General features: G+C 44.5%; 5 protein-coding genes and 1 pseudogene across 13 annotated transcripts in view; 4 read left to right on the top strand and 2 right to left on the bottom strand.

Annotated features, from left to right (window-relative positions):
- Positions 1 to 994: 994 nt before the first annotated feature.
- LOC130532413 (ATP-dependent translocase ABCB1-like) lies at positions 995 to 9,401 on the bottom strand (annotated as a pseudogene).
- Positions 9,402 to 9,426: 25 nt separating this feature from the next.
- Positions 9,427 to 14,482, top strand: rundc3b (RUN domain containing 3b). 6 transcript variants are annotated; one of them, XM_057044935.1, is made up of 12 exons: positions 9,427 to 9,609; positions 10,647 to 10,762; positions 10,866 to 10,999; positions 11,550 to 11,635; positions 11,818 to 11,907; positions 12,019 to 12,099; positions 12,271 to 12,445; positions 12,641 to 12,798; positions 13,372 to 13,521; positions 13,678 to 13,792; positions 13,874 to 14,094; positions 14,258 to 14,482. In XM_057044935.1, the coding sequence occupies exons 1-11, from the start codon at positions 9,515 to 9,517 to the stop codon at positions 14,018 to 14,020; spliced, it is 1,347 nt and encodes a 448-aa protein (XP_056900915.1). In that variant the 5' UTR covers positions 9,427 to 9,514; the 3' UTR covers positions 14,021 to 14,094; positions 14,258 to 14,482. The 6 variants fall into 6 exon arrangements, with proteins under 6 accessions (XP_056900915.1, XP_056900917.1, XP_056900914.1 ...); XM_057044937.1 differs by having other exon boundaries at positions 9,428 to 9,609; positions 13,681 to 13,792; XM_057044934.1 differs by having other exon boundaries at positions 9,428 to 9,609; positions 13,678 to 13,802; positions 13,884 to 14,094.
- Position 14,483: 1 nt separating this feature from the next.
- Positions 14,484 to 17,757, bottom strand: slc25a40 (solute carrier family 25 member 40). The gene is made up of 10 exons (XM_057044938.1): positions 17,573 to 17,757; positions 17,304 to 17,412; positions 16,905 to 16,964; positions 16,703 to 16,809; positions 16,505 to 16,572; positions 16,034 to 16,158; positions 15,614 to 15,897; positions 15,409 to 15,490; positions 15,220 to 15,300; positions 14,484 to 15,139 (listed from the first exon to the last, which is right to left on the bottom strand). The coding sequence occupies exons 2-10, from the start codon at positions 17,401 to 17,403 to the stop codon at positions 15,006 to 15,008; spliced, it is 1,041 nt and encodes a 346-aa protein (XP_056900918.1). The 5' UTR covers positions 17,404 to 17,412; positions 17,573 to 17,757; the 3' UTR covers positions 14,484 to 15,005.
- A 219-nt stretch (positions 17,758 to 17,976) lies between these two features.
- On the top strand, positions 17,977 to 21,709 carry dbf4 (DBF4 zinc finger). Of its 2 annotated transcripts, none has more exons than XM_057044930.1 (13): positions 17,977 to 18,379; positions 18,542 to 18,595; positions 18,778 to 18,950; positions 19,041 to 19,244; positions 19,348 to 19,398; positions 19,483 to 19,552; positions 19,637 to 19,713; positions 19,801 to 19,846; positions 19,916 to 19,961; positions 20,043 to 20,168; positions 20,370 to 20,478; positions 20,551 to 20,654; positions 20,748 to 21,709. In XM_057044930.1, exons 2-13 carry the CDS (start codon positions 18,550 to 18,552, stop codon positions 21,343 to 21,345), a joined length of 1,650 nt encoding a protein of 549 aa, XP_056900910.1. In that variant the 5' UTR covers positions 17,977 to 18,379; positions 18,542 to 18,549; the 3' UTR covers positions 21,346 to 21,709. The 2 variants fall into 2 exon arrangements, with proteins under 2 accessions (XP_056900910.1, XP_056900909.1); XM_057044929.1 differs by having other exon boundaries at positions 17,979 to 18,379; positions 20,551 to 20,666.
- Positions 21,710 to 21,858: 149 nt separating this feature from the next.
- Positions 21,859 to 23,852, top strand: LOC130532343 (GRB10-interacting GYF protein 2-like). The gene is made up of 2 exons (XM_057044939.1): positions 21,859 to 23,548; positions 23,635 to 23,852. The coding sequence occupies exons 1-2, from the start codon at positions 22,841 to 22,843 to the stop codon at positions 23,701 to 23,703; spliced, it is 777 nt and encodes a 258-aa protein (XP_056900919.1). The 5' UTR covers positions 21,859 to 22,840; the 3' UTR covers positions 23,704 to 23,852.
- Positions 23,853 to 26,069: 2,217 nt separating this feature from the next.
- adam22 (ADAM metallopeptidase domain 22) overlaps positions 26,070 to 26,654 on the top strand; it is a 32,213-nt gene continuing 31,628 nt past the window's right edge. Inside the window, exon 1 of one of the 3 annotated variants that reach the window (XM_057044285.1) lies at positions 26,070 to 26,453. In XM_057044285.1, the coding sequence (XP_056900265.1) occupies positions 26,357 to 26,453 (97 nt within the window). In that variant the 5' untranslated portion in view covers positions 26,070 to 26,356. The remainder of the gene's footprint in view (positions 26,454 to 26,654) is intronic. The other 2 variants (XM_057044286.1, XM_057044287.1) reach the window with 2 other exon arrangements.

Genomic DNA, 26,654 nt, shown 5'->3' with positions numbered 1-26,654 from the left:
AACTGCTGCACATGATCTGGCCAGATCTGACTGTTGCAAAGGTTGTTCCTAAAAACCCTGATGGACCCAGATTCCAGTTCACTCTAACGTTCTATAACATCAGGTTAAGTTTTAATCCAACGTATCATTCCTGAACGGCTCCAGTCTGGATTAGAGTATCACCCAAACCGCTCGTTTTATCGTCAACGACCTTATTTTATTTGTTGCTTCAGGTTGTTCTGCTGCCTTGGCTGCATGGAGCTTGACAGCTGCCTCTGACATTGGGGATTATGGGATTCCTTTTTCAACGTTAGGGTGACTTCAGAGGCACCGCTGATTTCAATCACATTTACTTTGATGGACTGTTTTCCCTCCTCAGACGTGGCTGCTGAAGAACCCAGAACCATGATGATGACCTCACGAAACACATTTCTAGTGTTTTTCTCTTTTATTTTATCAAAGATCTGTGTTGTTACATGTGTTACACTGGGCATCTTAGTATGTGAGCTTAGGGAGACCAACGGTCATGCAGGCAAACGGCCTTCGACGTGTTTGGGACACTCACCCATGAGTTCTAGTAGATTAGATGTAAAATGACGGTTCTAAGGCCTTCTCTGCACTACATGTCTGAATGGCATAATGAAGGTTTATGGACCTCAGCTATTTAAATGTTATTGATAAAAAGACACGTGGTGAATCTTTGCATAATGAGGCAAATTTTATTGGTCAACTTCCCTCCCAAAAACCAAATACTGAGAAAAGCGAAGCAACATCTGTCACCCAAAGCCCTTGAGCAAGTTATCCACACCTTTATCATCAGAGCTCCTCAGAAAAAGAAGACAGAGAGAAAAGTGCAAAGTTTGCTCGAATTAAGATGATCGATAATATAATCCAGAAATGGTGAATGAACGGGACCTGAGCTGACTGAGGAGTCGTCTGAGCTAAAGAGGAAGATTGTTCATGATAATGAACTATGAAGCAATGGTTAAATAAATTGAACACATAAAAGTAAGTGTAAACTCAGCATATCGTTTATGACATAAGGCTCTCAGTCTTACACAACACCCATTAAACTGGATTGTTATGTAAAAATTATATTGGCATAGTTGTCACCGTCTTTTATCCACTGTGATAGCCCATCTGTTTGGTGACCAGCATGTGGTACACTCCCTTCTTGGCGATCAGCTGCTGGTGCGTCCCCTTTTCCACCACCACTCCTCCCTGGAACACAGCGATGCAGTCGGCGTTCTGGATGGTGGACAGACGGTGGGCTACCACGATGCACGTCCTGCCCTTCCTGGCCTGGTCCAACGCCTCCTGCACCACCTGGAAACAAGAGGTGCAGTGTTGTGCAGCGGCCTTATAGACTACGTAGCACTAGTGTGAATAAAGTCTCACCTTCTCACTCTCAGTGTCGAGCGCAGACGTGGCCTCGTCCAGGAGCAACAGTTTGGGGTTGCAGATGATGGCTCGGGCTATGGCGACACGCTGCTTCTGGCCCCCTGACAGCTGTGTTCCTTATCACCAGCCTGAGTGTCGTATCTCTGCTCAGAGACAGTTTGTATATGGTGTATATGGTCATGGGCAGCTCCATGGTAATCAATCAAATATGGAATCAACCATTTCCCCTGATTCACAGCCGCTACCTGAGGCAGCCCTTCGATGAAGCTGTGGATGTTGGCTGCTTTAGCAGCAGCTACTATCTCATCCATGGACACGGAGCGACTGTTGTCTCCGTAGGCGATGTTCTCAGCCAGGGAGCAGTCGAACAGCACCGGCTCCTGGGAGACGATGCCGATCTGAGACCTCAGCCAGTGAATGTTCAGCTGTTTCACGTTCACATCATCAAGCACCTGGTTTTAAAATAAATACAATGAAGCTGTTTCAGAAAATGTTGAAAATCTAAATTCTTGAATGACATAAATTAAGCTGTGCTGTGTGAAGCAATTATGGTGTTTGGTGCCATCTAGTGTTGAAAATAGGAATGATTTTCCGTCCAGTCTCACCACTCTCACTCTCACTCGCACTGTCAGTACTTTCACTTGAACAATTTTCTCTAAAAAACCTGGTCTCTGAGTTACCAATGAAATACCCTCCTGTGAGAGATTATCTATGGCAGACTTTCTCTTTATCAGCATCATCAGGTGGGACGCTGCCAGTTTGGCCTTAGCATAGTTTGTTGTGAAGTTGCTGGTCTCCCCAGCAGCCATGGTGCCGTACAGAACAGACACAGTCACACTGCAAGTCAAAAGAGAGACATTTTAGCCAAAGGTGACAGGCGTATTTATGCAATAATGTGTTTATTTTATGCTAATATTATCATATTTAATTGTGTTGTGTTGGTTGTCTTAGCAGATTGTACGAGGGTCAATACTTTGTTGGACCTTTTAACACATGAATGTTAGCTGCTCTCGTTGGTGTCATCAAAATGAGGCCTATTTAATCTACAGCCCCTGGGCTCATAAATCACAGCCCTGTTTTACCAGTTGAAGTACCAAATGCACTCTCATTAACTTTACATTGAGTTCAATCAAAGAAAAGTAGGAAATGACTCTATGAAATGTCAATAAGACAGTGTGCTTACTCACAGAAACACTCCCTCGACAGTCAACCTTCCATGCTGTATTAGCCAAGCTCCAAACGTAAAAGAGGTAGCAAAAGCAAATAGGATCATGCTGTGTGCTACAGCATAGCTACAGCCACGGATGAGAGCATTTTTCTGGGAATTCCTGAGCGAGAGAGAAAGAACACATTCATTAAACGCACCAGATTCATGTAAACTGATAAGTTTAACCTTGTATATATGTGCCACGGTGACTGTCGTACTTGTATGGTACTCTGAGGTTTTCCTCATAAAGAGACTCAAACTTGGGTTCTCTGGTGAGAGATGCGACAGTCCGCGTATTGGCGATGGTCTCCGAGGCAATCTGTGGGGAAGAACGACAAGCAACACATCTTCTGTATCAGGCTTCAGTCAGAAACAACATGGTGGCTTTATCATCGCTTTTCAGGACCACCCATGTGACACCAGCCGCACTTTTGACCAACAAAATAATAATCTGAACCGCGTCAAGAGGCTATCTTTGTGAGGACCCGTCGTCAGTACCATTCCTGCTTTCTCCAGCTCCTTCTTGTCTTCAGCAGCGTGATGTGTCAGTATTTTCAGCTCTGCAGACGTGGAAATGAGAAAAATGGGCACCCAGACCAGAAGGAGCAGGGTCAGCTCCCAGCTGTAAATAAAGGCGATGATGATGCTGGTGCCCAGGTTGGCTAAGGTCTGCGTCATCACAGAGAGGCGCGTTCCTGCGGCCTGGTCAGTGATTAAAGCAAAAGGAAAAATGGGTCAACAGTGCTGGGATTTATTTGGAAAAGTTTTGAAGCATTGTTTTCACTGACCCCCCTGCACTTGGGTGGGATCTGACGCCAGTCTGGTAGCAAGAGCTCCAACACTGTTTCTGGGATTGTCAAACCAGCTGAGATCCTTTAACATGAACATGGAGGTTTTTATACTATACTAACAACCCAACATATCTATGAAGTGAAGAGCTTCTATCATACGTTGTTAATCTTGATTTTGACGGGGTCCAAGAAAATCTGTCTTAAGTGCTCACCTGTCTCATCATGGACGTGAAGGCCTTGAGTCTTAACTTCAGGGTCAGAATCTCTCCACACTTACCAAAACAGACCCCCTATTAAGAGTTTAAAAAGTTGTTAAACGTGTTCAAACTGAGTTACTGCTTAACCTGGTACAGTTTTTTTTGATTCTGATGTGCATAGATTCACTTTTACATAACTCATTTTTAAATTCAAAGTAGCTTACCGCATGAAAAGTATAGCTGTACGAAGTAAAGGTTGACGTAATTTCCGTCTAATGCTGCAGAAATATTGGGTTTATCAGCCCTTCTCGGACTAGCAATAGGACTTAATTCATTTTCAAACTGGGGGCGGTGTTATGATGAAGGCGGGGCGATGTTGCAATGGGGCGGGGCGATGTTGCAATGGGGCGGGGCGGTACTATCATGAAGGCGGGGCGATGCTGCGATGGGGCGGGGCCATTAGAAAGACTGTTTATATAGATGTCCAGCAGATGGCGCAAGGTAATAATACCGGTAAACTGCAGGACAAATCTGTTCGTTTTTCACATTTGTAGGGACTTTGCAAATTTTCATTCTCCAATTGTAAAAGTCACCATTTCCCTACTTTTCCCAGTAAGTTTATAAGAGAAAATGAGATGAGTTTTTATAACTTATATACATTGCTGCTATTAACAACAATGACATAGATTATGATCCCATAGTATCCCATTGTATGCAGATGTGTGCACACATACCTGTAGAAGCATAGCAACAAATGCAACAATTCCAAGGACAATGAACATCAGGCACAAAAATACAGCACTTTCCTTCACAAAGGCTTGATCAGGATTTGCAAACACCTAATAGGAGAAAAACCCCCAACATATATCACATCTGTAGAATTCTGAACTGAATAAATGGAGGGCATAAATAAAAGGAACTTACTCCGATGATCTTGGAGAAGATGACAGCAAAGGATGGTTGTAGCATCCCGCTGAAGACGGCACTGATGGTCCCGACCAATAGGTATGGCCACTCTGAGAGGTTGAGTTGCATCACTTCAAAGAAGGACACAGCAGGGACGTGATCTTCCTGCGAAAAAATGGGACAAAAATGACCCCAGTAATAAAAAAAAAGAGGGGAAAAAGCGATAAACAGAGAGTGTTTGGAATGCTTTAAACATTGTGCTACAATGAGCAGGCACACAAGAACAGAGGAACTGGCATAGGTACTTCACCAGAAAAAGGCTTTTTATGGAGTGAGGTGGAAAAGAGGCTCTCATTTTCAAAGGCGAAATCAAATATCTTCATGGAGTGCTCCCAGTTGTACATAGCAAACTGGTTATTCCTTCTCTGATATTGGACTTGGAAAAGCTCACCTCCTCTTGCTTGAGTTGTCCTTTCTCCTCTTTTGTTCCCTCTGCTTGGGTGGCCGAGGAGCCTCGTGCGGACCCAGACATGGTCAAATTGCTCTTGTTGCCATAGCGCTCGGCATCAGCTCCCTCCTTATCCTTGACCCCCCGAAAGGTCTGAAGCATGGACAGAACCATAGGGAGGATATTAAAGAGGGACCACAGAAATTATTTCCTGTTTACCAGCAGGGGTGCTACGGTACCTGCATGGTCACCAGGCTGTGGTAGACTCCCCCCTGAGGAGAGGAGAGGAGAGGAGAGGAGAGGAGAGGAGAGGAGAGGAGAGGAGAGGAGAGGGCAGGAGAGGAGAGGAGAGGAGAGGACTCACAGCTCCTTCCTCGGGGTCGTAGAACCTCTGCAGCAGCTGGATGGTGGTACTTTTGCCACAGCCGCTGCTCCCACACTGGCACCCACTTTGACTTCAGGCCTCGAAGGGTAATTGAAGTGGATGTTCTTGAACTCGATGTCACCTTTGATGAAGTCCGGCTTGAAACCGTCCTCTGAAAAGCTGTCAATGTTTGGCTTCTGTTCAGATTTAGAGAAATATGTCATTACTTCAGTGCAAAGTTCTTCACCACAGAGTGTTACATTTTAAACTCTTGAGACAAATCAGCATCAACCTGTATACAATCTTTTTAAACACAGGCTTCCTGAGGGTACGACGGTTTAGAGGGAGAGAGGATACTTCAGTTTAGCCTAGAGCTGTTTGAACATTTCCCTTCACTTTTGCCTGCTGCTGTCTTTTGTTTGCTCAAACTAAACTGTATAAGAGCATCTTGCATTCTATTTTGCATTTTGGAATGACAACTTAAGCACTTTAAAACAGGTTTGAAGGCCTTCCAACCCACCAGGCAGTCGGGCTGGAACGGTTTACGTACCTCATCGATAATGCTGTAGACTTTATGTGCAGCCACTCTGGCACCAGCAAAATACTGGATGTTTAGGGACAGTTCTCCCAAAACGTACGCCCCATAGAGGACGGAGTAGAACACCTGAATTAATGCATACATCACACTTAGGTGCACAAACCACTTAATTTTAGAGGGAACAAAGCAATTGTGGACTGACCCGATCTCCATCTACTTACTATCAGTACTTTTCCAAAGGTGTACTCATCACTCAGGACGAGCGTAGTCCCGTACCAGAAGGCCAGAGCGTAGGACAGGTAGATGAGCAGGTAGGTGAACCCACTGATGAGGCCAGTCAGTAATGCTTTCTTACTTCCCATGTTCTTTGCCAGCTCCAGGTTTTTATGATAGCTGTAGTGTATATAATATAAGGACAGTAAAAGCAGGCGGTCCCAAATGAAGAGATCCAATCCAGAACTTTCTGTCTGCAGTACAAACCACCGACTTGCACTGTGAGACATGTAGCATTCTTCTTTTGATTGTCTTATTTTGATTGGCAGTATTTAAATTCATGTTACAGGAATTCCTTTTTCCTCATGACCTTTAGGGACGTTGTTTATTGCTACTTCTCGTTAGACTCTACTCAAGCTGCACTCCTTATTCTTTAGAAAAATGGTGCCTTTAAAATATGCAATCTTCAATTTGTCTTCAGCTCAATCGCCAATTTGTTTAATCTCACCCGTGACTAATTTCACCGTTCTCATCTCTGGCATTTACAAGCCATTAGCCGAGTTGAGTTTTAAATTTTTTTTTATTTACTCAGGATTCAAAAAAGCCAAAAGAAAAATCCTGGCATGTTTCCACTGATAATATTACCCGAGGAGGGTTGAAAAAAAAAAAAAACCTTTTCAGTTCATTTTCCTGTGGCGTGTTCTATTAAAGATCTGATTGGTAGAACACACACTGTGGACATGACCATGTTGCCATTAAATTGCTGTCAGTCTAGAAAAATGTCCCCATTTTCAAACAGAAAATGAAATGGAAAATGAAAAAGATGAACCCCTAAAAAGCTCAGGTAAACAGTGTGCAAGGTGAAGGTACAGAAGAGTTCACATTCCAGAGAAATCTGCTGCGCACGGTTCTCTACTCGCCTTTCGATGGCTTTATTCTGACCGTTAAAGGCAAACACGGTCCTGATGTTGGAGAGCACCTCCTCTGCCAGAGCCGTCTGCTCTTTATCACCGAACCACATAAGCATCTGCAGAGATGCAATAGTTAGCACTGTAAAAATAAAAAAAAACTATGCAGGGGCTCAGAGATTAAGGGTACTTTCACCTTGTTGTAAAGTGCACCTGCAATAGCCAGCAAGGGGCTCACGGCCAGGATGACCAGCGTGAGTTTCCATCCTGTGGTGAAGCCGATGACGAAGGATACGATGAAGGTGGAGGAGGCCTGGATCAGCAGCCCCATCTTGTCACTGATCCCCTCCTGGATCTTGTAGACATCGCTGGGAGGAAATGGCAACAATGGGAACAATTTACAATTGTGCCAAACTTGAACAAACAGAACCTTTTTAATCCAAATTATATTTGATGGAGTAGAGAAACATTGAAAACAGCCACTACTGATGAGTTAAAACTGCATTAATCAGCCTTCAAACTCAAAATGTGACTCATCTGTATCTGACACTGATGTAAAGGCCATATTTTAGTTAATTAAATATGGATTCCTCATGACATTTGCAAAGGTTAGGCCTCAAATATCAAGAGCTCCGGTGTGAGTAGGTGGCACCGCCATGTTTGCAGGTCTGATTCAGGTGAACCTCGGTTACCCACTCCGACAGACGTGTGTTGAGGTCTCCCGTCTCGTTGACATCGAACCAGCTAATTTCCTGCTGCAGAACGCGACGGAAGAAGAGGCTGCGGATGCGTTTGATTTGACGTCCTGCTGCCAGTGTCCACAGGGACACCTGGAAGAAGGCTGAAACCAGGGCAGACAAGCCGAAAATGCTGTAGGCAATTGAATATCTGGATGAAAGACACATATTGACACACACTTAAAATAAGATAACAACATTGTTTAATATTTGCTATAAAAAAATTGAGTCTTAATTCTGTTGAATTATTTAGCTGACAATGAGGACATTTCTGTCTTACCCACGCATTTCGTCTTGTAAGGTGCTGTTTCTGACTGAGGTGAGATCTGAAATCAGAGAGAACACAACCGGCTGTTAATGGGAATAATAATCGCACTTTAGGAACATCCTCGCAGCTGGCTGGGACTGGAGACTGACTGCAGTCACTAATGTTGACGTAGGACGTCCTGGAGTTCAGTATAAAAACGTCGATCAGCTGTCCGAACACGATGAAACTGATGGGAATCATCGCCCCATTGATGATGGCCATCACTGTCCCAACGATGATCAGCACGATGTCCCAGCTGTCTGCAAACCTGAACTGCAAACATGTTGGAAAAAAAAACCAAAGAGCAGAGAAAAGGATGTAAAACCATCGTAAAGAGCTGGACAGTCTGTGGGATGAATGTGGCAGCTGATTGTGAGAAGACAGAGCTCACCACAGCGATGGGGCCGACCATGAGCTTAGTCTGGGGCTTTTCACTCTTTCCACTCTCTTCATCCTCACTGGAAAATCCCAAAAGTCCTGTCGAATATGAAGTAGGCTTTGATCCTATTTCCCACCAAAGATTTCTGCTCTTACCTGAAGTTGCCATATTTCTTTTTTTTGCTGCTTTTCAATAGTTCCTGTTCGTCCTTCACCACCATGTCTGGTCCTCTTTAACTAAAACCACATTCAGTCCTTTAAAAGAAGAGATTGAAGATCAAGAGGATGTTCTTATGTTATCTTTATTCCACAGTCTGTGTGTCTGCTTAACTGAATTATCCACTTAGCTTATGCTAACAAAACCCACAGGGAGTGGTTTGAATTATAATAATAAAGAAAGATGAACCTTTTCTGCCGCATCCTCTTTCTCCTCTGATATTTATTTGTGGTACATCTGATTGGGCTGCTTTAGCTTGATTATCCCCATTTTCCCAAGATCTGGACTCGTCATGTCCATGAAGGACAAGGTATGCAGTGCAGTTCACACAAATAATAAATCCATGATAGATTTAAAGAAAACACACATCAGTAAAATCTCTAAAGAAACCTGCTATGATACAAACCTTCATCTCATAACAATCCAGTCAGTTCATGTCAGGAGATTCTAGTTTTCAGGTGACCGTTATTGCAAAATTCCATAAGAGAACATCCTCTTCACTGCATCTTATGTTGACTTATGATGATGGATAAGGTGCATGTACAAGAAATGGAGAAATGCCCAGCACCCACCTTGGCCATTTAAGTTTTGTCAACCTTTAATATGCCTTTATATAGAATGACTTACATTTTGACTTTAAAGCAGCATCATTTGGACAGCCTAACACAAAACAATTTATTTATTTATTTATTTTTGGTGGAAAAACTCTTTCCATTAATCTACGTTGGAAAACAGACACTTTTATAATTCGGAGTCTAATTAGATGCGGAGAAAAATCAACTTCCGTAAACATTGTCGACGTCACGGGGGTGACGTAACGGACGCCCCGCCCATCATTCGACACTGTCTATGGTTCCTCCGGGGTGACGGAGGCGGCTGGTCCTGCCCTGCTGCAGAACACAAGGACAGGCGACCAAGCACGGATGGCATCGCCGGGCATGGGGACGCATCCCATCCGCAAGCGGGGACCAGGAAGGAGCGCCGCGGTGGAAAGAAGGAACCTGCTGACGGTGTGCAGGTGAGAGCTGAATTCTGGAAGGAGCGGAGGAGGAACCAGCGCTCTCTAATGATGGTGGTCTGTGCCGGCTTAAATAATACATTACATTTATGGGGGGAATCTGAAGGAGAATTAGGGAAATACCTGTGTCTAGGTGGGTTTGCTGTCCGTATTTATTTATTTGATCATACCTTTCATTTCACACCAACACCACTCTCCTCCAGCCTCCATTTCGGCTTTTATTACCCCCCCCTCATAATTATTACTCAGTGATGGAAAACGGTCCAACAATTTTCAGCAGCCATGCAAAGCAGATTTGTATTATTTGACCTTTTTTTTGATGAGATCACGCAGTAGTTCTGTTTGACATTTGTATTTTTCTTCGATTCAAGCTCGAATTTAACCGCACTTAGCAAAGATCTGTGTGCGGAATTTGGCTAAATTAATAGAAATAAAAGAGCAAACAGCTCCTTTTCCTTCTGTTATTTCAGTGGCATGTGATCCAGGTGACAGATGAGCTTTTGTGTGTAGTAGGAGGGAGTCTGTTGCTAATTAGGTTAGCCTATGGTAGTGAGAGGTCTGATTGGGATATTTACTTTATGCAATTAACTTCCAGTTTCTATTTGACACGGTAAGTATATTTTATCTCCAGCTGCAAATGCTGGTAAAATGAAAATGAGCGGTTGATTGCTTTTTACACAAGCGCACACACACACACACAAACACACGCACACACGTGTGCGCGCCATTTAATCACTTTCCTGTGCATGTGGCTCCAATCAGATGGAACATAATGAGCAGCATTACAAATGAATTTATCAAAGGCGATTTAATCTCATTCCATCCTCAGAGTTAATTTTTGCAGCTAAATTAAAGTGAGAAATGATTAAAGTAAAATAATAGTAATGACACCTGTTTGAGGGTTTATTTTCCCTCTTTTTTTAAATGAATTTGATGGAGAAGTATTGTGGTTTGCACCTCATTCGTCCAAGAATCAGACTGGTGAAGAGACCGGATTATGAGTGAGGATTACTCCATCTGTCCTCTCTTGTCTTCAGGTTTTCAGTCAAGACTCTGCTGGACCGGTCCTGCACAGAGACCGTGGATGACTCCTCTTCCGAATTCGTGAACTTTGCATCCATTCTGGAGCACATCCTCAGTCACAGACTCAAAGGTAAAAAGATAAATAAATAGCAAGGTGTGCAGCTATCCATTCGGGTCGGTATTCCTGCAAGATAGAATTCTCTCCACTTCATTTGGTTGGGTTTTTGTTGTAGGTCAGACCAGTTGGTTCGGCTATGAGAGTCCACGAAGTTTCTGGGATTATGTCAGAACCGCCTGCAGCAAAGTTCCTCACAACTGCATCCGAAGCATTGAGAGCATGGAGAACGTGCGGTCATCCAAGGCCAAAGTGAGATGGAAACAATCTCTGCTCCTGTCTAAACACTTGAGACAGGAAATACATATAGACTCAGTAACGATTTGAAATTCAGCCGTTTCTCACTCCAAACGGTTTCTGATCCACAGCTCACATCAGGCGCATTCAGACATTTGTAGTAATTCTTCTTATTATGGCAGGAGGAACAAAAGGAACATTGTCAAACATGGTGTATGAAATGTGCCTCTGGTCAGTCTAATAGTGCCCAGCAATGTGTGAACAACACGTCTGAAAAAGAAGCTCCCATTTGACACAAAAAACAGACTGAAACATGAGAAAAAAGGAGTAAAATATAATCTAGGATTGAATATATTTCTCTGATAATTCATATTGGGCAATAGGTGAAAAAAATCAAAAACTGTGGGGGCAAAACATGAGCATCAGCATTAGCATTCTTAGCGTTAGCATGCTGGCTAAAGCTGGTTCATCAGAATCACATATTGTCATCTTGGACGCTGTGACTCTCTTTAAAAAAGCTAATGTTCCAGTAACGGCTCTGTGTCGCTGCCACGTCTCCCCGCAGGGCCGGGCTTGGATCAGAGTGGCCCTGATGGAGAAAAGATTATCAGAGTACATTTCTTCTGCGCTGAGGGACCTCAGAACCACCAGGTCTCATGTCCACACACACACACACACACACACACCACACACACACACACACACACACACACACACATGCAGTTGCCCTTTAAATCTCTTTGTGGTTGCACCCACCTAAACTGCAAATTCCAGTCAGAGGACTTGTCTTCAAGCTGTTGAGTTGATATTAACGCGTGTGTCTCTGACGGTAGGCGGTTTTACGACGATGGAGCGATCATGCTGGGAGAGGAGGCGGGGCTGTTGGCCGACACGCTCATCGGACTCAACACCATTGACTTCAGGTTCTGATTAAATTCTGCTGTTTGATATGCCACAGCTGCGTGTGCGTGAGGTGGAGATGAGCTGTGAACAGATGGATTGGATGCAGTTAGCCTGACTTTTCCAATCTTCAGCTTCTGTCTGAAGGGCGAGGGCGTGGATGGAGCTTCGCCCGCCATCATCGACTTCACACCGTACCTGAAGTTCATTCAGAGGTATTGATCCACCCTCCACAGAATCGATCGTTGCCATTCTGTAGTCTCTGTCACAGGTGTGGGCCACAGATTTGCTTTGTAATAAAGCTGCAGCAGCTCCTCAGAACAGCTTACAAAGGGCAGGAATGGAGGCTTTCCCTGATATGAGATGCGCTCTGGCTCCCCGTGTAGCGGCGACAGTATCAGCAGCGACGAGGAGGAGATGAGGACGATGGGCAGCAGCGGCAGCGAGAGCAGCACCCCAGACAAGATGGCCACCGCCGCCTCCATCTTCACCGAGCAGAGCAACCTGGTCAGCAAGTGCAAACGCTTTGAGCAGAAGTACCGCATGGCTCTGGAGCAGAAGGTAGACCGTCTGTGTATGTGTGTGTGGTTTTACTTTACCTCAAACAAACACAGCGTTTCCATCCCTCGTTGGCCACATCTGGTGCCCCCCCCCTCGGTTAATCCATTTGCTCTGGTGATGGATCCTTACAGTGTTTTTCATGGCAGACAGCAAACAGACGGAGAAAGAGCGCGTTACCTCTCACTTGTGTCTCAGGGTTACCTGGAAGAGCTGGTCCGCCTGCGAGAGGCCCAGTTGTCAGAGGCCATGTCGAAGAACAAAAGTCTTCAGCAGAGCCTGACGGACACACACCTCACACACACACTGGAGAAGGAGCAGCTGGAGTTCATCATACTGGAACTACAGGACCAACTGTGAGCTCAACTGCGTGTGTTTGAGCGTTTGTGTGTATGTTCTGTTCTTGTACTTGCTACCAACCAAAATCCCAATTCTACTAGACATTTTGGGGAAGTGAGGACATTTTGGCTGGTCATCAAATACATTATGCCTATGAAAGTCCTCACAAAGATAGAAGTACAAGGAGGCAAGAGTGTTTGTGGGATTGTGGTATCTTGAACTTTGAGGTTCAGAGCGGGAACAGTAATTGCATCTTGTGCTCCAAATACGAAGGACTAAGAAAAAAATGGCTTGACAATTAAATCAGTGTTGTTTGTGAGGCCTGACAAAAAAAACCCAAAACCTCTGCAAATCTCAAGCCAGCGTGATCAATCACTGGAGACTCATCCCACTCTACAAATGCAGCTCAGACACTGCCAGGAAATGTGTGAATACAGATGGAGCTACTGGTTTTTATTTCATCTTTATTTGATTATTTCACACAAAAAGTTGCCACATTATTTTATTCAGAGTTTTCATTCATTGCAGTGATCATTCAGTGTCCCTGCTCGCATGTTTTTAATCAACCCTGCTACGCTGTCTCTTTTTAGCACAGTGCTGAAGAACAATGATTTGCGCTCCAGACAAGAGCTGACTGCCCACCTGACCAATCAGTGGCCATCTCCCGTTGCCCTGGATGCTAATGCGGTTGCCTTGGACACGCTGCTGTACAGGAAGAACGCAGAAGGACAGTGGGAGGAGTGTGTAGCTGAGATGCCAATAATGCCCTTAATAGAGTTGATCATTAGAATGACTATATGTAATATGTGTGAGATCAAAGTAATTCGTGTCATGGCAGGATTTCAGAGTTGTTAAGTCTCAAAATCAGCATGTGTTTGACAGATTCTTTGTCCTAGCAGGAAGAGCCTCCAGAGTCTGGGGCAGGCCTCAGTGGACCTGGGCCTCTCCCGGCCCTCCCTGGAGCGCTCGCGCATGCTGAGTCCAGATCTGAGGCCGGCCGTGGCACACTGGACCCACCAGGGTACGTCTCTGCCAGCCTCGTAATGACCGTAGCACAGGAAGAGTCTGAATCACGTCGCGCTGCTCCATTCAGGTAAAGAAGAGACGCCGTCTTTGAGAGGCCTGTGCGGCTCCCCGACCTCCGTCACCAGCTACAAGTCTCTGGCCTGCCTGAGGTCTAACGAGTGTCTGGCCAGTCCTGCAACAGAGATCAGCAGCCCCGGCCTGACGCCGTCATAGGGCCCTTCGACAGTTTTCAGCGGCTGTGATCAGATCGCGTGATGACTGGCTGGGACCTCATCGGTGTAAACACTGTACGTTTTCACTTCGTCTCTGATTGTTTTCTTTTTTTCTAAAAACGGCAGTTTTTAATCTCATTTGTCATTCATTTCCTGCTATCGAGTCCTTTTTTAATGCGTGTGCCGTCAGCGCTGCCGCCCCGTTGTGGTTTTTACTGAATCACCATTTTGTTCTCAGGTAAAGAACACTTTAACGTCCAGCCTCCAGTTTGAAGTTCAGCAGTTCCAGAGCGACTCTTGCTGTTCTCCCCTTTAAATGTATTAATGCAGTACACTAAATCAGCATAGAGCCGCAGTATTGAAACCATAATCAACAGTTACCTTTTACAAACGTACATCAGATGTTTATATTTGTTTGCCCTTAAATCCTTTGTTGGAAATAAACTTCCACTTGCTGAAAACAGTGAGACTTTGAGACTTTTATTGTAGATGCTGAACATTCGTGGAGGCGAATCACATATGAAGCCAGTGAAACTGATATTTCCAGAGGACTTGAAAAGGTCTTGAAAAGATGTTGAAAGGTCAACCTCACAGGTCACTTTCTTAGTGTCTTTCCAGTCTACACGGCGGCAGGTGAAGTGGACTGGAAGCGCTAAAGTACCAGGAATGTTCTGACCTCAACCCACACAGGGGAATAAATAGCTTTTTCTTTCAAACTGACACACTTCAGGCTCATGACGCACAATTCAAGTGGCACCGGGACAAGAAGGGGAACCCAAGAGCCTGTTACTAAAATGGTAATGTGCAAATGATTGCATTGAGCTTTTTTTTTTATCTTTTGGAGATAAAACCATAAATGTTCATAAATAATGTTTTAATAGCTGCTTTGATTAGCTGTGATTAGAGCTCTAAATTTGGCACCATCCGCCGAGTCGTGCAGCAGTTTCATTTGGTATGCTTAGGACAGGAACACACGAGAGGAACCCTCAGCTGCTGCTGGTGTGCAGAGGCCTGAGCTCCCTTTCCTGGTTGTATTTTCGGAAGAAAGCCTTCCCGAACTCGTAACTGCTGATCATGATCGCACAGGCTGGAGCCACTTTGATCAGCCTGGGCAGAAAGCCTGGTAAAAACACAGCAGAAAGGAGGAGTTAGCATTTGGAGGTGAGCTGCTGGTCCGCCTACAATACCCACAATTCCTACCTGCAAACAGGGCGCCGATGCCGTCCTGCGTCAGAATCCTGCGCATCACACTTATGGTGGAGCTGGAAACCTGGCCAGATACTGGGAACAAAAATCAAACAGTGTTTTCTGGTAATGTCATGACAACGGTGCAGTGCCAAACCAGTCTTAAAAAACAATTCTAAACCCAAAGGAGTCGCTCATGGTTACATTTCTTTGCATCCCCTTCTCCCAGTTCCACCTGCCGTCTTGTTTTGACAACATCGAATGGTAATGTAACAATTGATGCAATCTGAAAATAAAGGAGAAATACAGATTCATTTTATGACGTCGCGAGTTGTGCTTTAGACACATATGTACCTAAAATCAATCTGCATTAGCAGCTTTGCTCTCAAAGCTGCGCAGATGCACTTACGGAGCCGGAAACTGCTCCTGATGTGAAGGTAATGGCAAATGTGGGCTCTCTTGTGTTATAGCGCTCACACAGCCAGATCTTGCCCTTCTCGTAGTTGTACCAGTACATAGCTGAGAAGGGCACGTCTCGCAACAGCGTCGGCCCAAAGCCGCGCCACAGAGAACGCCAGCCCTCTGTCTGCACGGCGGCGCGGATGCAGTGTGTCACCTGGCTGTACGACTGTTTCTCAGCCTGCAGCTTTGTCCGGATCAGCTCCAGAGGGCTGATGACTGTCGCCGACCCCGCTGAAACACACACAACAGGAAACTATGTGCACAATCCGAAGACACTTGTTCCTCCAAGGCAGAAGGATAAGGTTTTAATCATCATCTGTAACTGTACAATCCTTTTGATTGCTGGACACCCAACGTTGGTGCTCACCTCTGGCAAGAGCTCCGGCCAATGGGGGAGCGTTGTCTGCATAGTCACCCATCCTGACCCTCAGCAATGAGTGCAACTGATCGTAGCACGTGAAATAGATGACTGTGGCTGGAACTGCCATCACACTGCAGAACACGAGAGAAAATTCAATCAAGCTGTATCAAGTACTGTAGTAGAAAGGAAAACAGTCAAAAATACCAGACCGGTAAATTTAGGGGTTGTGATTTATTTAAGTAAAGTCTACTCTAATATTAATATCTCACTTATTGCGAATAAATTATTGATAATCAGCCATTAAGAAAACCATAGGTGGTTTGCTGCTAATTGGCAACTTAAGCAAATCTACTCCTCCTGAGTGCAGCAGCTATGAGCTGAAAGAATTTCCATCGTGTTCGCACGTGCAAACACAAACAGTTCTCCAGTTTTTCTTCTTTACACCAAAGTAAAAGGGACAAATGATTTTACACTCACAGGGTTGGAGGTAGACCGCTCCATAATGCTTGTACTCCTTCGTGACGCACTATTTTTACAAAGGCATCCTGTAGACATGTGGATCAGCTTAGGTTCTGTTGTTTACAGTTTATAAACAGTTTGACTATTACAACACGATTGTGCGGATCTATTAATGTTTTTATATACTGTAATACAAATGGTATGTGAGCAGTTTACCAGCGTGCCACTGAAGTGACCCGGTGCCTTGTACCAGGCCTTAGAATTGCCATTTTCACACACGCATATGTGATCCATGAGCCCATTACAATAGACGAAACATTTCCCTGAAAGATATTTTTTTTTAAATGGGATGTGGTCATATTGCTTTTCTTGTATCTGCAGAAGCAGCAGCAGCTCAATCAATGTATGGTCAACATACCTTTTGGGAAAGGATTTTTCTGTGCCTGGAGCCTGATCTTCACAACATCCAGAGGTGTGACTGGAAAAAGGCAAAAAGCTTTTCAGCCTCTGAGCAAAATAATGTCCTGTGCACAAACACTAAGAGACCCTACGTAAGGGCAAATGCATTGTGTCATCTGCAGACGCAAAACATGGAATTTTAGACAAAAACCAGGTACCTACCAGCATCCAAGGACGTTCTTATAGCCACGGCAGTCATAAAACAACCTTAATAATCCTTACTAAACAAACATTTGAAAATAAATTATAGAAGTGTTTCTACCTAAATAAATAAGTAGATCCGATGAATATGCAGTATGACCTGTTTGTTCAAATGTATAAAATGCACAGTTAAATCAAATTAAGTCAAATATCTCACCAAACAACGATGTGATAAAGGCTCCGGAGCAGGACGACACCATCTGTTGGACTGGTGTAATGCCATTACCAGTTAAAGAAGCCGGACTTTGACCGTTCATAGTTCCTCCCTAAAACACAACGATAGAATCACCAACTATACATTTTGTTACATATCAGTGATCGTGTGTACAAAAACGGAGAAGCTGCCTTGCGTAGCACGCCATGACACTATTATACAAGGTGTCGTAACTTTAATTTACGAGACCAACTGGTTAGCTAACTTCTTACCTCTGCCAAGCAGCCACGGCGTCAACAAGCTGTTCCAACACACGTACTTCTCTTCATTATAACCTTGATATTTAAAAAATGCAGATACTGTATTTGTTTTAATATGATGTTTCAGCACGTGTATAAGCTACATCACGCATGGGAATGTATAACCTCAACATAGCGTTGAAGTATCACGTGATACCGAATATTGACTCTTACAAAAGCTATTTCAACCAAGAACATTCGTTATTTTAAATTTAATAAAATATCGGTTGAATTTATATTATATTAAAGTGACTATGTACATATTGATTTTAAACGACCGTTCAAAAATATTTAATCTGTATTTGTGTTAGGTTTTAAAATGTTTCGAAACATCAGATTGGCACCACAATGCAAATTTACGTATTTCCGGGATGCCAGGTTTGAAGGCTTTACCCAAAACTAATCAAATTTTAGTAAGCCTATGAAAATAACAGGACGGCGGTAATTGTAGTGGAAAGTGCACTCTTTATCATTAAAATAAACTGGGTCGTTTAGAATATAAACGGTGTCGGGTAGGTTACCTTTAAGTTAATTACCGAAAGTCCGTAAAAAAATAAAACATGGCAACGTCGGTTAGGCTTTAAAGCGGGAAATGTGGATATACGGACATGTAACTAAGAGTTTACTACATAACATATTTTTAGGCCTTTTTATTTTAAAATTTTAAGTCGCAAGGACGTGGTATTCCTGTTTGACTGGAGTTAACGGAATGGTGGAACGTGGTATGAAAATGCCACCGAGTAGCGAAGTTCGCTCCCGTTAGGGGAGACTAAACAAACGGTAGGAAAAAGAGTTGTCTATATCTTCTATATCCCTCAGTCTTGTAGAGGTTTCATTTAGTTTAGTTTCCTTTTGTAATGGTAAATAACAGGGCCCCTAAAACGACCCCGGTGGAATGTTTACAAAACACAAAAGGTCAACAAAACATTGTTGTATTGACAGAGAACATCATGAAGACCAAAAGAACCTACAGACGGACGGGAAGAAACTGTCAGGGTAACTTCAATTCTTCTCATATTAGTACAGCAAGTTACAGTGCATCCATGATTGTGGCGTTAACCCTATTATCATTATGGAAATCCCATTTCATCTTATTGATTGATTCATTCAGCCATTTCATCTGAGTTTTGCATGTAACAAAACTTCACATTGTGCGACTGTAATGGCTTGATTTGAAGGTAAACACATCAGTTCTGGTTCCAAGACAGCAGCAGCAGCAGCGAGTCAAGCGAAGCCATCACCACTGGGTTCCTCTCATATTAAGCTGTTAATTGGGAAGATCTTTTACCTGGATCTGCCATCAAACGCGTCAACTGAGTCATTGGAGAGGGATATAAAAGAACTGGGAGGGGTGAGACAAATTTCCATTTTAGGCCATATTTATGACTTTAGAAAAGTGGAAATCGCCACACTCTAATAATCTTGTTCCATGTTTCCTCAGACTGTTGAAAAGTTCTTTAGCAAGGATATTAAGTATCTGGTTTCCAATAAGAAGGAGGCTAGATATGTGAATGGCCTCAGACAGACGTGTCCTGTCCCCAGCCCCGACTCAGGGCAGAGTTCACCCCATCCTGGCTCGAACCCGCACAAGCCCTGCAGCCACGGAGATAACGTCAAAGGCAGATCTCTGAACCCAACGGATGCGGTCAGTGTACCTTTATAGAGCGCAGATGTACTCCGGTCAGCAGGAAGTGATATGTTAATTAGATCGAGTGAACTAGTTGATTTAATGAGTTTCTGTTTTGCAGTTTGTTGCAAGTCGAGGGAAGTCTTTGGTGGATAGAGTGGTGAACGAGCAGGTAGGTCATTTTAACCCCAATCATTTTTATCTTGGAATTGTATTTATCTCGTATCTTTTGTGTTCTACTGCAAATTTCTTTTAGGAGAGGGTTCATACAAGCAAGATCCTGTCAAATGCTCTTGAGTGGGGTGTCAAAATTATCTATGTAGATGGTAGGTACCATATGAAACTGCGATTAAGTCGTCTTTATCATACACCACAAATGAGGACCTGTTTTTTTCTGATTACACTTTCAGATTTAAGGGCGTATATTCAGAAGAAGAAAAAGGGTGTTAGCAGCCAATATCCTGCCACTGTGGCTGACAGGGCAAATGTATGTTTACATAGTACTTAAGACTTTTTCAGTTATTTTAAAAGTGTTACTGGTTATTGTGATTCTGTGATCTTGAATATTTTACAGGTCAATGTGGAGCTAGCAGCAAAGCAGCCCTTTCAGAAATGCAAAGGTACATGTAATAGGTGCTGTTAGCCAGTCCAGTTTCCCCCTTTGTTCTAATTAGTGATGTTTGTCCCAGGGGGGCGGATCACTAAACCATTCGTCAAGGTGGAAGATTCCAGCAGGTAAGACAGCGGAGAGACAGGCTGAGATCCTGCTGCCATCGTTTCGACTGGGTCTCTCTGAAACCTTCGTCTTCTCCTCAGACACTACCGACCCATCTACATCACCCTGCCAAACATGCCCCAGTTTAACCTGAGGGGCCTTCCGCCCTGCAGTCCTTTCTTGGCCGATGACAAGGATTCTCCCGGAGAAAGACCGTACCCACACAGGTATAGAGCGTCTCTGGTTTGAGTGTAGGTGCTTGAAATGAGAATCGTCAATCCATTGTTTAGAAAAAGCTCACACCATCCCAGAGGGATTTGGGCAGATTAAAAGTTGCATTTCTAATATGGTGAAGTTTCAATCGGTGCAAATGTTTCTGTTTGGTTTTTGGACGTATTTGTGCAACCTCCGGTCTGTCGTGTGAACAGAGGAGTGAAAGCCTCAGGCAGCGAAGGGAAAGCTCAGAATGGCCGAAAGAAGAAGAGAAGCGGGGGCTACTGCGAGTGCTGTATGGTCAAATATGAGAATGTCACGAGGGTGAGTTTCATGTGAGATCATGAGAAACGTCGCCAGCCAAAAATAGATAATTAACCATTTCCCCCCTCCCAGCATCTCCTGAGCGATTGTCATCAGGCGTTCTGCAAAGGTGACCAATACGCTGTGCTGGACAAAGTGATCTCAAGGATGCACTTCAACTTCAGCAGCGTTTTAAAGCAAGTGGAATGGTAGTGAAGGAAAAGATGACAAATCGCTAAATGGATTTCAGTCCACGTATGTTTATCTCCACCAACTATCACTTTTCCCAGGTCATCGTGTGGTGCTTCTTCTGTGCCTAAACAAAGACATAAAGAAGATTTCTGCCTGGCAGAGACTGTTGACAGGCATCAGTGGAGCAGCAGTGAAGGGCCGTGTGTGGGACAGGATTCAAAGATGGCCCCATTTCCTGCTGCTGCAGCTCCCAACCGAGGTGGGGAGGAAGAGAAGAGCGATGACACCGGCACAGATGGATCCAGGAGCAAATCTTCTGGGTTAAAACAGATGTGTGGACAGGATTCACCCACTTCTCATACTCCAAAGTCTTCTCAGCCACAGATGGAGGCGACACTGCCTCCTGGGTTTAATGTTAGGACGGATCACCAAGAGACAACGGAGGAATTTGCTGGAAAAAACCTTCCCAAAATGGAAGAATTGAGCATCCCTACCCAAACCTTCTCCCCGGTCCGAAAAATAAAGAGAAAGAGCCGAGTCTATAAACGCAAAAGACAGAAATTCGAGTCACACGTGTGCGTGAAGCCGAGCGTCACTAACGATGACTCCAAACTGAAACTTTGGGAGATTTTCGAATCAAGTGATGGAATGGATGTGGAATTTCAAGGTTTTAAAGGCTTAAAACAAGGAAATTGAATGTGAAGGGATCTGAGTAGTGTTGCCAGAATGTTCCACGTTTGTCAGTGTGTTAGATGATAACCTTTTCCTTCTGCCGTATCATAGCAAGGCAGCTAGAAACATGCAGCTCGGATATTATTTAATGCCGATAACGAAGGTTTAAAGGGCATGGACTGGATAAATGAGTTCAAACCTGCAGTATTTAACTGTGTTAGAGGGGATCTTAACTGCAGTGGCCTTAGCAGGAGGTCAAGGAAATTGTGTTTTTTTTAGAATTCACATTTTATTAAAATGTATAGGCCCGTGAATTTTTACAGACGAAAGAGATTAAAGATGAAACATGAAGGTCTGTGGATAATAAAAGCGAGTGGTGGAGACATAACGGGTGCTTTTGTGTTCTAATGTAAAGACAGCATGGAGGGAGAGACAATACTGAATCAAGAATCCTGCAGAAATGAGAAATCACGCAGGCACATTTGCTCCACATGAGCACCAGCTGCCCCAGGACGCACCTCCTGCTGAGATGTTCACAGCTGATCTGGCTTCAGATGCAGAAACAGGCAGAGAGGAAGAAACAGCGGGAGTCTGAGACTCGATCCACCCCGAATCTCAAACAGAGCAATGCTCAGGAACAGAGAATTGAGAGGGAAGCTTAGCAGGATGGGCCAGGAAGCAACCAGGAAAACATCTGAATGAAGATGTGTGTGTTTGAGTGAAGCCAAGGGTTGTAGAGCAGAAACCAGCTTTATTTGTCTAAATAAAGCATTTCTGTAAAAGATGAGTGACGCTTGAATGTTTGCAGCATAGCAGGAGGGAGAACATTCAGCTTGAATCGACTCTTCAGTCAGGAACCCTTCACAGTAATTTATGTGCCGGTTGTCGTTTTGGGACCCGAACTCCATGTTGGCTTTCTGGTATTTTTTTTTAGGAAAACCAAGGTGAAGAAAGCTTCCATCCAGAAGAGCCAGACTCATAATAAACCACCTCTGATGCAGCATTTAGCACCTGATTTTCACCTATCACTAAGAACATATACCCTCTGTATTTTTAGCATTTGTATTTTAATTAAACAGAACATTAAAATGAGTCCAGAAAATTATCATCTTGGTTTAAGCAACACGGATTTGAGTTTCTTCTTCACTTTTGCTGTTAAAGAATATCTACATGGACGTCCCATGCAGTTACCATGATTAGCACAGTTACTGTAGATACGTGTGTGTCTTTGGTTTGTCTTTTATCTCCTTTATGGCTTTAGTGTCAAGACCTGAAAGATCAAAGGAGAAAGCCAAACTGGGAGACCAAAGATAAGCAGCTCTACCAACCCTCCAACTTTACTTTTTGTCTTTGATCTCCTTTATGTCATTGATGTCAAAGTTGTTCTTTCATGTCAGAAGACTGAAGAATCAAAGGATAAATCAGAACTGGCAGATCAAACACATCAGCTCTATCTCTTTCAGCACAGCCTGAGGAGCTCAACACTCTTGTAGCACACTGGTGACCAGCAGACGCATCGATGGCACAGAGAGGAACCCAGCAGCTGAAGGCAGAGCAGGAACAACTGGACTCATCAATGGAAACTTGGAGGGAAGAGGTCCAGCAGCTCAAAGAAGCCCTGGCAGAGAAGGAGGAGCAGCTCAGCAGGGTAGTGAAGAGGCGAAGGATGAGGACTGTGGCCCATGTAGAGACCCTGACCCTGCTGAACAGCACACAAGCTGCTCTGAAGGAGAGCAACCTCAAATGTGCTTCCCTGGAGGAAACCCTCCAGACTCAGCAGCAGGAGATAGAGGAGAGATGCAGCAGAGAGCTGACGGAGCAGGAGGAAGGTCTGAGGCACAAGCTCCTTGGGATCGAGGAGGAATTTAAGGGGAAGCTGGAGGAAGAGAAACAAAGTTTTGATGAAAAGAAAGAGGCCTTGAGGCAGCAGCTCTTTTTACAAGAAGAAAAGTTTAAGAAGCTACTTGATGAAGAGCAACAGAAATATGCTGAGAAGGTCATGGAACTAGAAGAGTCAATGAAGCAGCAGCTCTTGATTAAAGAGGAGACCTTTAACAAGATGCTGGCTGATGTTTGTCAGCGGTGGGACAGCACAGCTCAGAAATGGGCACAGATGAACGAAGAGCTGCAGCACAAGTTCCTGGAGAGCCAACGTTTGAGGCAGCACGAGGAGGAGAAGAACAAAGAGGAGATCCAGAGGCTCTCTGAAGCAATCCTCCGACTTGAGGTGAGATGCTTTCGCCTTTGTTCCTCTTCCAGAAGATTTCAGATGATGTTCAGTGAAATCTAAAACACAATCTCTCTTTTCTGCAGCTTCAAGTATCAAAGAAGAAGAAGAAGAAATGCTTCTGGAGATGGAAGTTCTGGAAAAAGATGAAGTAAACAATTCCAGAGCTCCCAAAGCCCTCCTCCTCCTCCTCTACATCCTGACCGCCACAGCGTCACATCCTGTCTTCATCAGTTTTAACAGTATAATCATTGTTTATATTCCATGTTTGGATCTATGATGTTGAAACAATAAAACTCAAAGTAAACTACCAGATTCTATATTTACTTCAAGGATCAAGTGGTTCCATAATGTGTCAGATCTGGATTCTGAATGTGGTTCTTATCAGGTTGTCGCAAGGATGAACGGCGGTGGAGGAGACAGAGGGAAATGGGAGATTCTTTACTCCAAAATGCAATTTTTTATTTACCAAAAATAAAGTGGCGTCAGAAGATGCCAGGCTAAATCCATACAATACATACAGACCCTGCACACTCTTACACACCACCACTTTAACTCTTTTTCCAACAATTTTCTTTTTCCTCCAAAACAATGACCAACCAACTCAACAACCAACAAGAAGCCCTGTCTTGGGCCTACTACAGGGCTTTTATACCTGTAGCCCCTCCCACAGGTGAAACCAATTATCAAAATTATTACGCTAACTAATACATTTACAAACTCAAAATTACAACCGAAAAGAAAATACAAAATATGCGTAAAACTTCCAAAACAAATTTCCACCACCAACAACCACCCAGTGCACAGTAAAATACATGTTCAATTTACCCCAATAAAACACCCCCGCTAAAATAGATTGTGCCGTAGCACCCCGCGAAACCCCTCCATATATACAATCATGGACCAGTCCTTCGGTTTCCCCAAACGAGGAAGTATGTCCTGCTGGTGAGCTATGGTAAAAAGTGGTGTGTGTGAAATGCTTAAACCGAGTAACCCAAGACAGAACAGAATGGAAATGAAATGTTTGTGTGTGCGTATGAAGTGTGTGCGTAAGTGGCACGGCTCACTCCGTGACACAGTTGTGTGATAATTCAGATGTGTAGCCAGTGATGGTTGATTAGAAAGCAAACAGAACCCTCAGCTGAGACAGTAGAACCTTCAGCTGAGGGAACATGACCCTGTTGTGCTGATGACACTCAGGCCTAGCTCCATCCTACCTGGAGGAACTTGTGATACCTTACCAGCCCAACAGACTGCTCTGCTCTCAGAATGCTGGTCTACTTGTGGTCCTCAGAGTCTCTAGGGGTAGAATGGGGGGCCGAGCATTTAGCTACCAGGCCCCCCTGCTGTGGAACTAGCTCCCTGTACAGGTACGGGAGGCTGACTCCATCTCTACTTTCCAGTTACTATCCTAGACAGACAAATTATCATACTTAGGGGGTCGTCTAATCATTAAGTTAACATCTTAGTTATGCTGCTATAGGCCGAGGCTGCCGGGGTCCATAAACATGATCACCTGACAGGCCTCTGTCACCCCACTGGGTCATGGTCCTCTCCTCTCCTCTCCTCTCCTCTCCTCTCCTCTCCTCTCCTCTCCTTGCCAAGTAGACTAGTGATGTTTTCTCATGTGTAGTTTTTCTGCCTCCCCCTTCCTTCTGGATTTATCTACAGGTATCGCCACCTTCATAAGCTGTATCCTGACCTACTGACCTCCGACCCCGCTGACCCACTCAACCCGACTCTACCGGCAGCTTGTTTTAATTCATATAATGTATTATGTTATATTATGTTCTACCTATTCTATCCTCTACCTGTCCTCCCCCCTCTCCTCTCTCTCTACCCAGCCCCCCCATCAGCAGGAGGGTCCTCTTACATGACCCTGGTCCTGCTCAAGGTTTCTTCCTGTTAAAGGGAAGGTTTTCCTGCCACTGTTGCTTGTTGGGGGTCAGGCCCTGGGATTCTGGAAAGCGCCTAGAAACAATTATGATTGTAACAGACGCTATATAAATAAAGATTGATTGATTGATTGATTGATTGATTGATTGATTGATTGATTGAGTACTTTATGCATGCAGGAACTCTCAAATTGTAAAGCAAGAATACAGCTTAAAGGCCTCTTTGTGCCCTGGTGTGGCAGCCTGGTTATAACTCCGTTAACAAAGAAAGTGTCCTTTGTGCATGGTCCTAGACTGAACTTTGGCTTCAGAGGTGTCTCCATGTTGGGCCAACAGACCTGGGAACCTCTTCAGCATGCTGATTCTGCTCATCTGGGGTGGATTTAGCATCCTCGCGCATATTTCTTGTCAGGTGATTTCCTATGCTTTTGGCTAACATGATGATGCGACTCATGATGCGATTGTCTCTTCCCACCCGCAGCTGTTTGTCAGGGAGCAGGCGGCTGCCGAGTCGGTCCTGGTCGGTGTGAGGCCGGGCCCGCGGCGGTTCTCCACCCCGTCTCCGCCGCCCGCTTGCATTTATGCATTAGGCGTCTCTGCAGTAATCCGATGGATACTGATACGGTAGAAGGAGGCGCCCTGTGTCCCTCTCCTCCCCTCCATTTCCCTGCCCCTCCTCCTCCTCATCCTCGCTCTCTTTCTCTCACTCTCCTCCCTGCATCCTCCGCGGGGTCTCGCTGCGCTCAGACGCGCTCGGCGTTCAGAGGAGCGAGGACCTCGATGGCCCCCCGTCACAAGGACTGCGCTATCCAGACAGCCAGCATAAGATTGAGGCTCCCCTAGCGAAGGCAGGAGCCCGAGTGCCCGTTCTTGGAATTCCGCATTGTTTTATAACAAGGAAAAGGCAGAGACGATGGTGCTGGCGAGGCGCCCGCGGTGCTGGATTTCCCTTTTGTGTTTTTATGGATTGATGCGCGTCGGTCAGCCGAGCAGCCCTACGGAGCTAAACGGTAACTGGTGCTTTCTCCTTTTATCAAATATAACCTGAAATATTGCCAGACATAAAGAAGGTTAGGCCCGTGTTTATTGTTTTTATTCCACCCTCGTGTACCCCGTCATCTCCACCAAATCAACGCATGTCGCCTTTAGATGTTTTGACGTTGTTTTTTTCTATCAAACAGAACCAATCGATGCTTCTGATAGTCATGTTT

The sequence above is a fragment of the Takifugu flavidus genome, chromosome 10 (assembly GCF_003711565.1).
Source record: "Takifugu flavidus isolate HTHZ2018 chromosome 10, ASM371156v2, whole genome shotgun sequence".
NCBI lineage: Eukaryota > Metazoa > Chordata > Actinopteri > Tetraodontiformes > Tetraodontidae > Takifugu > Takifugu flavidus.
The sequence above is the reverse complement of the archived record's forward strand: the minus strand, read 5'-3'. Positions and strand labels throughout refer to the sequence as shown.